Source organism: Poecilia formosa, unplaced genomic scaffold (assembly GCF_000485575.1).
Source record: "Poecilia formosa unplaced genomic scaffold, Poecilia_formosa-5.1.2 Scaffold93, whole genome shotgun sequence".
NCBI classification, from domain to species: Eukaryota; Metazoa; Chordata; class Actinopteri; order Cyprinodontiformes; family Poeciliidae; genus Poecilia; species Poecilia formosa.
Window position 1 is genome coordinate 870,928 of NW_006800032.1, and position 7,934 is coordinate 878,861.

Genomic DNA, 7,934 nt, shown 5'->3' on the forward strand with positions numbered 1-7,934 from the left:
TTTTGCTTCGTGATCAATAAAGTATTTTTGAATTTGAATGATCTTTGTTTAATATTAGCCGCAGCTTGATGTCCAGAAGCGTACGGGACGTTTGAGGCGTTCAGAAACGGGTTAAGCTCCGTGAAGGAATTCCTCCTCCTGCGTCCCGCTCCCCGTCTCCTCGCTGTGTTTTGTTGACTCTCTGTCTCTCTGTTCCTCCCAGACTCCGTCTCCACAGGCTCCGTGTTTCGCAGGAGCACCACCTTGAACATGCAGACGTCGCAGCTCAACACCCCGCAGGACACCTCCTGCACCCACATCCTGGTGTTTCCCACCTCCGCCTCTCTCCAGGTCGCCAGCTCCAATTACACTAACATCGACAGCAACATCGACATCCTCAACCCCACCACCGGTCAGTGACGCTCCCTCATCCGTCTCGCTGTCACTGTTTTTTTTTATTTACTTTTTTTTTTTTTATTTACTTTTTTTTTTTTTCTAGTTTCAGGTTAGTTTGTTACATTTTGCTACTTTTTTATGTTTTGTTTTTTTCCTTTCTGCTTGCTTCCAAATATTATCTTTTTATTTAGCTGTCAGGAGAAACCTTTAAGGGTCTTTCATCTTTTTTCCTCTAAGATTTATTTTTACTTGCATTCCAGTTCCTTTTTTACAATAAAAAATTGGTCATTAAAAAGAAATTCACCGATTCGATATCAATATCTGCTTCGGTCCCGATATTGAAAAAAAAAAAAAAAAATCTAGATTAGGTATTAATCTATCCTTCTGTTTTATTCTTAGGCGTTTGATTTATTGTTTTTGTCAGTTTCAGCTTCTTTATTGGCTGTTATGCTCTTAATTGCACTGAATGAATAAATTAAACTTGTATTTTTGGGGAGGGTGTTTGTGAAGCTATCGGTGTGTTTGTCAAATAAATTTGTAATTCAGTACATTCATGTCGTTTTTTTTTTTAAAAGGAAACATTTTAGGTCAGTTCTACACTCTTTTTTTTTTTTTTTTTTTTTTCTGTATCAGATCGGTATCGGCTGATGCTAAACCTCAGACACCTGTATCGATGTCGGAAGTGAAAAAAAGTGGATCGGTGCGTCCCTAAACGTAACTTGTTCTTCTGCTTGAACCTAGACGGGTCTGACATTGGGATCTTTGACCTGCTGGACCAGGAGAATGAGTTGGACCCAGACATCATCAACATCTCCCCCACCACTTCCCCAGTTCACTCCCCCAGCCATCACTACCACCAGGGAGCAGACGGCAGCAAGGTGGGTCGCCACACACGCACGCGTCGCATTTTTCCACGCTAGCAGAGCTAACGTCCGGCTTTCACCCGCTTTGCAGGGTCAGAGCACAGACCGGATGGAGTCCCATGAAGAGGTTCCCAACCTGCTGCAGCAACCCCTGGCGCTCGGCTACCTTGTCTCCACTGCGAAGGCCGGCCCACTGCCCGACTGGTTCTGGTCAGCTTGTTCGCAGGCTCAGAACCAGTGTCCGCTCTTCCTCAAGGTAGCCCCCACGGACCTGTGCTTATAGCGCCTTACACTGCGGTTACTTTAAAAAAAACAATTACAATCCAGGTAAAAAAGAGCTTAGAGAGGTTTTATGTAAATCTAAGCGACCTGTATTAGGTGTTCTTACCGGTTCTTCAAATCAGATACGCCCCAGATTAACATCAGAACATGATGTGCTCCTCGCATTATTTGCTGGACAGAACCTGCTCATTCGTCCCATCGAGCTGTTTTCTTATCAGACTTTACAGACGGGTGAATTTTAGAAAATTAGAAGACAAGTGCAAACTTGATTTGTTCTAGTAATTCAACTTGAAAAGTAAAACTTATTTATTATATAAGGTTGCAGTTATCTCTTGTTTTTTTTTATGCTGTTTTTTGCTACAATTTTTTTCCCTTCCACTCAACTTTCCACTTATATTCTAAGACACAGAAGTCTGAGAACAGCAAGTGACCTTCTGTCGGGCAAACTGTTACAATCACTATCCACATTTCATGTGAAAAAAATATGATTTTGTTGATATTGTGTATTCTGATTTTCTGAGAAACGCAGTTTGTTGATTTTCTTGTTTTGTTTTTGCTGTAGCCATATCAAAATGAAGGAATACCATCTATATTCCATGTGACTTCCAGTTTTTGAACATACAGTAATTACTGAAACAAACTACCTTTTCAATTATACCCCAATATATTAAGATGTACATGAATGGAGTAGAGATTGTGACAAGATATTTACATATTCCACATTGTACTTGAAGTATTTTCAGGCAGATTGATTTTTAATAAACTAACCTTATTACAAATAATCTGAAATTAAAATAATGGCTTATAGTGGTGTATAAGATTTTCTTTCCAGTATGCAACACTCCATAAAACTGCAAAAAGCCTCTGAAAACACTATAAAAGATCTGAGCAGATTGTGAAATGTGAATTACTTGCGGCGCATTCAGAGCTTTGTGAGCCTATATTCCAGTTAAGTCCAAGCTTGTATATTTGCACAGTGATTTGCCGGGGATATTTATTGCCTCTGGAATTGGCTACACACTCACCGTGACTATCCCGCTGCAGTGAAAATATCAATAATTATTATGATGAGATGAAATAAAAGGTTAAATCGTTTGATGGCGTGGCGTGTGACACCGGCTCTCTCCTTGTTCTCCCTCTCTCAGGCCTCTTTGCACCTACATGTGTCTTCTGTGCAATCAGACGAACTGCTGCATGGCAAGCACTCCCACCCCCTCGACTCCAATCAGACCTCAGAGGTGCTCAGGTAAACAACTCCACTCCGCTCTCCACCTGGACTCAAGAGCACAGATTACTATTGCCACCCTCCTGGCTTTTGGCGAGCCCCGTTTCCATTTATAGAGAGAATTTCCTGTGAAACCTCACAGGTTTCCTGCAAAGTTTGAATAACTGCTTGTTGGTTTCTACCAGGGATGGGCTGTAAGTTGAATTCTTTGGTTTTTGATTATTTAATTTGTGAGTTTTGTTTTTCTTTTTTTTGACCCCCTTGAGTGTCCATAGCTCAGAGTGATGACTGAATGCCCAGGGTCGCCATCTTGTTTGACAAGTTTTAGAGCTTCTATTTATTTAGACTTTAAATTCAAATTCAGATACGGCAGAATATTTGGGCCAGGCTAGGATGATTTTATTTTTTTAATTACAAGAATAAAGCCATAAAATTACCAGAATACAGTTGTAATATTAGGAAATAAAGTAGTAATTTTAAGAGTACTCCAACAAGACGGTAAAAAATTACTAGAACTGCAAGCAGTTATCAACGGGTTCCACGCCCCACCTACAAGTGAGGATTGTTGAGCATTTTGTGAAGTTATACTTTGGTTTAAGTTTAAGATACTTAATAGAAATACATAATTTATTAACACATCAGCATCAAATTATCATCAGCAGCAGGATTTTGAAATGATTGTGAAAACACGTGTGTCTATTTCGAATAAAGAACCCCACGTACTATGGTAGTCACGTCATATTTTGATAACTTTATTGTAGCTTTTTTCTTATTAAAACAACTTATTTTCCTCATAATATTGAGACGTTTTTCCTGGTAAAACTGCATCTTTTTTCTGCCAATATTATAATAGTGTTCTAGTAATTAAACAAAACCTCTCATAGCCCGGCCCTAATACACCGTCATACAACTTATCATTAGGGGTCATTTGTAATTAAGGGTAGGTGATGTAGCTTAAAAATTAAATCTTTCATACCATATCCGTTTTCCAGTTTTTATCTTTTTTCTCACTTTCTTTTCATGACACGACGGGGTCAATCAGTGTGGTTCTTTTTTCAAAATAGACAAACTCAACCGTTTCAAAGTCTTTGCTACAAATGATTTGATTCTGATGTGTTAAAAGATGAAGTATTTCCTTACCTGTAAAACCAATACAAGAAACACAACTTCACAAGATGCTCAACAGTCCTCTTTAATTTAGATTTTTGTGTTTATGTTCTCATAAAATTACTGCTTCGCTCTCCTAACATTATGACTTTATTCTGCCAATTTTAAAAGATCGTATTAAAATAACTGCCCTAATATTCTAAGTCCAAATAAATAGGAGCTGTAAAACATGCCCGTCAGACCGTTCTGCCATCGCTCTGAACTACGGAAACACAAGGAGTTTATTGGTAGGAAAAAGAAAAGATTTTCCAAAAATTAAATCTTGAAAAGCCAAAATGATGATTAGTCGATAAAATCGATTTATCGCTCAGCCCGAGCAACAATAATCAATTAAAATCGGATCGGGTATGGTATGAAAAAATCAGATTTTTTTTTTTTTTTTAAGCCACATCGCCCAGACCTAGTTGCTGCATAGATTTTCAGAGCTACCTTTTGGATTGAATGAGAACACAACTGAGAGTCTATGTGTGTGTGTGTGTGTGTGTGTGTGTGTCGGAGCAGATTTGTGCTGGAGCAGTACAACGCTCTCTCCTGGCTGACGTGCGACCCGGCAACGCAGGACCGAAGATCATGTCTGCCTATTCACTTTGTGGTGCTCAACCAGATGTACAACTTCATCATGACCATGTTGTAACCAGCGGCCCGTTGACGGCGGAGACACGTTTCAGAGAGGGAGCAAAAGCAACCGGTCGCGTCGTGCGAGGACGACACCGGGAGTACAGAGCTGGATCCTGTACCCAGATGGAGTCCCTGCTTCCCACCCCCCTGTGGCTGCTACAGGTCCACAGAGTCGACTCGTTGGCAACAAGGGAGTAACGGAGAACGGAGGGGCGGGAGGAGCTCGAAGCCGAGTCCCGATAAATGAGAGTGAGAGAAATGACAGATTTCTTGTCATGGTAATGTAGCATGGCAGCAGAGTCACTGGCCAGTCCGTACTAGAGAGTTTATCTGTAAAGCTATTGGAAGAAAAGGGACATATTTGATCTAGGAAAAAAATCTCAACAAAAATGGATCTCTGGTTTTCATACGAGAAATTCCTTTTTAAGGCTTTAGGTGAAATAGTACCCAAATGAAATTGCCTGCATCTATCTTATTTATTATAAGTTTCTAAATGTATAAATTGTCATATTTCTTACCTTTTATATATTAAAAATGAAGGTTTATATCAGCCTTCCTGCTTTAAAGCAATTGGTCTCAATATGTAATCGTCTTAATAAGAGAAACCGGGAAAAAAAAGGAAAAACTCCATAAAAATAAAATAAAAGTCCCAATAGGTTGCTTTTAGAGTATTATTTTTTGTAATGGAGACAGAATATTTGTATTGTCACAATGTACAGAAGAATTAGAGTGGAGAATTATGTTTCATGCCTTGGAGCATGAAGGACTTACAGCAAAGCTGTAGCTACAGAGGACTTGTACAGCAATGAACTTCACTGTGTTCAAATAAAGAGGTACATTGTTGTATATAATATTTTATACCACACATTTAGACACAAAAACCAAACTGCAATATATAAATATATATATAAATAATTATATATGAATCCCACGCCAGCTGTTGGTGTGGCTTCTGTTTTAGGAATAAAGTGTGTCAACTTATTTTCCTGTGCTGGTGTTCATTGCTTTGGGCGGGTGGGTGAACTGTGATGTGCAATCAAGTGAAACTTCAATTCAAAAATACTTTCTTTACTACAAAGAAATTAAACGCAACTCAAATCATGCAAGTGTCTTCAGAGTGTCGTCGTGGAAGATGGCGCCGTGGGCTGGAGGGACATCCACTAGCAGTCAGTCTCGCAACAAATCTGAAAAGGCCTCTGACTAAAGACTGTTGCTATGTGACAGTCTGAAGACTGTAAATAGAGTTGGTCAAGCTCTTTTGATGCTAAAAACCTATATTCCCTGGTTTTACATTTGTATTTAATTTTATTGTGGCAAAAAAGTGAAAAGTTTGCTTTTTTAATGTGGGTGTCCTGCCTATAGAGGTGCTTAAGTGCCAAAATTCAATTTAATGAAATCATTAAAAGAGAATTTAAATGTCATTTAATTGAAATATTTTGTTAAATATGCAGCTAAATGTCAAAAATTAATTCAAAATGCAAGTGTTTTAGTTAATATGTAATTATTTCATTGTCTTGTACTTTGGCACTAAGTGAATATATCATGTCAGCCTCACAGTCAGTGGGCTTTCTGTTACACAACCAGAGTACGTTTAATGAACCACAGTGAATGCTTGAACTATTTTATAATTTACTGTAGAAATTGGGCAAGAATGACTTCCAGTTTTATATCATTGTTCCATCTTTCAAATTGGAGCAATTGACAAAACTCTCACCAAAGTGACACTGAATGCGTATGAACACACTTTAAATAAAATTGATTAAATATTTGGTGGAAAAGCCTCTTTTGATGGTGACAACTTCTCAACCTGTCCTGTTTGAGGACGCAGAAGACATTAGATGGAGGAGGAGGACTCGCTGTGGCTGTAAAGGTAACAGCCAGAAGAAGGAGAAAACGTGTCCTGATTTTAGAGCTCAGGAGAGATTTTTGACCTATTTTCCCCACACAAATTGTCCTCAAATCTTGAAAGGTTTCCTATTGTGTTGTCTTTGAGTTGTGCCGGGAGTTTATCTTTGCAGGTCCAGTCAGCTGTGGTAGTCACCACCCACTGACTGTAGAGAGGCTATGGAGGAATTTTGCTGCCATAATCCAAGAGCACACATTTTCACTCTGAAAACAGGACTTCATGTCTTTTGTTCCTAAAACTTTAATATTTTTGTTTACATTTTCATTTTGAAAGCAGGACTTCTAGATAGATGGATAGATGAACAAACTCCTGCCTAAGATCAGTAGCTGTTAGCGATCTGTAGCACACTGCTGGCGGATGTTTAGAGTACTACGCATAGAGCAGAAAGCTGATGTCGTTTCTCCCTACATCCAGTGGGTGGCGCAGGTTGATACAATCAACAGTAGCCACACAGGCACACCCGCTAGAAGGAAACAAACACACCCAGTACAACACTTACATTCTATTGGCTAAGAGGTTGCCAAGCGACTGCCAAAAGGCAGTTCAGTGTTTCGTAAGTGAGCAGAGACTAAGCATGAGTGCAAGAAGAAGTTTTGAGTACAAGCATTACAAGTTTTGAGAAGAAAGTTCTGCTCTCAAAATACAAATGTGAGCAAAAGTATTACAAGTTTTGAGAATAAAAGACATGAAATCCTGCTTTGAGACTGAAAATGTGTCTCCTTGGATTATGGCAGAAAAATTCTTCCATAGGAGGCTCATCAACCCCGATTCCTGCTCAGGAAACTAAAGTCAACCCATACCACGACTTTCCCACCTGCAAACTTCACTTTAGCTACAGTGTTGTTGTGATGGTCCTTCAAAAATTGAGTGTGTTCACAGTAATTCATTTTGTATTTTTCTTCTGCAGTGGAGTCTGCTAGAGACGACGAGTAAGCTTAGACCATTGGAGTTGGCCAAATCATGTCTGCCAATGCCAATTTAAATTCTGCCACTTAATTTGTTTGTTGATTTGTTTGTCTCATTGAAGTTTGAATAAGACAGATTTCTAACATAGCAAAGATCCAAAATGTCTTTGAAAGAAAAACAACAGGAGAATAGAATATAAATATCCTTTATTGCCCATAGTGGGGGAAATTCAAGTGTACCAGCAGCAAGTCAAAGTTAAGTGGAAACATACATATTCACACAAAGAAAAATATTAGAATAAAAATAAGGGACTGTACAGTAAGGACAAACTTACAACATAGACAAACTGATAGGATACAGTAATTAAAATGAGCATATTCGACTAAAAGAAATGTGAAACTGACAGGTAATTTAAAGAAAAATAAAAGCACAACATTGTATGTTACTATGTGCATAAAACAGCACTGTTTAAAATTAGGAAAACTGCAGCAAACAGCAGGGATGCAATAATTTCAGTTTGTTGGGAGCAGTGACTGTTACAAAGTCTTACAGCTGCTGGAGGGAAGGATCTCCTGCAACGTTGTGCACCTAG

General features: G+C 38.8%; 1 protein-coding gene across 1 annotated transcript in view; it reads left to right on the top strand.

The window, feature by feature from the left end:
• The window catches only part of med13a (mediator complex subunit 13a), a 101,496-nt gene extending 95,984 nt beyond the window's left edge, over nt 1-5,512 (top strand). The window contains exons 25-29 of the mRNA XM_007557967.2: nt 203-391; nt 1,117-1,253; nt 1,330-1,494; nt 2,666-2,766; nt 4,414-5,512. Coding sequence (XP_007558029.1) covers nt 203-391; nt 1,117-1,253; nt 1,330-1,494; nt 2,666-2,766; nt 4,414-4,546 — 725 coding nt within the window. The 3' untranslated portion in view covers nt 4,547-5,512. The remainder of the gene's footprint in view (nt 1-202; nt 392-1,116; nt 1,254-1,329; nt 1,495-2,665; nt 2,767-4,413) is intronic.
• Nucleotides 5,513-7,934: the final 2,422 nt, after the last annotated feature.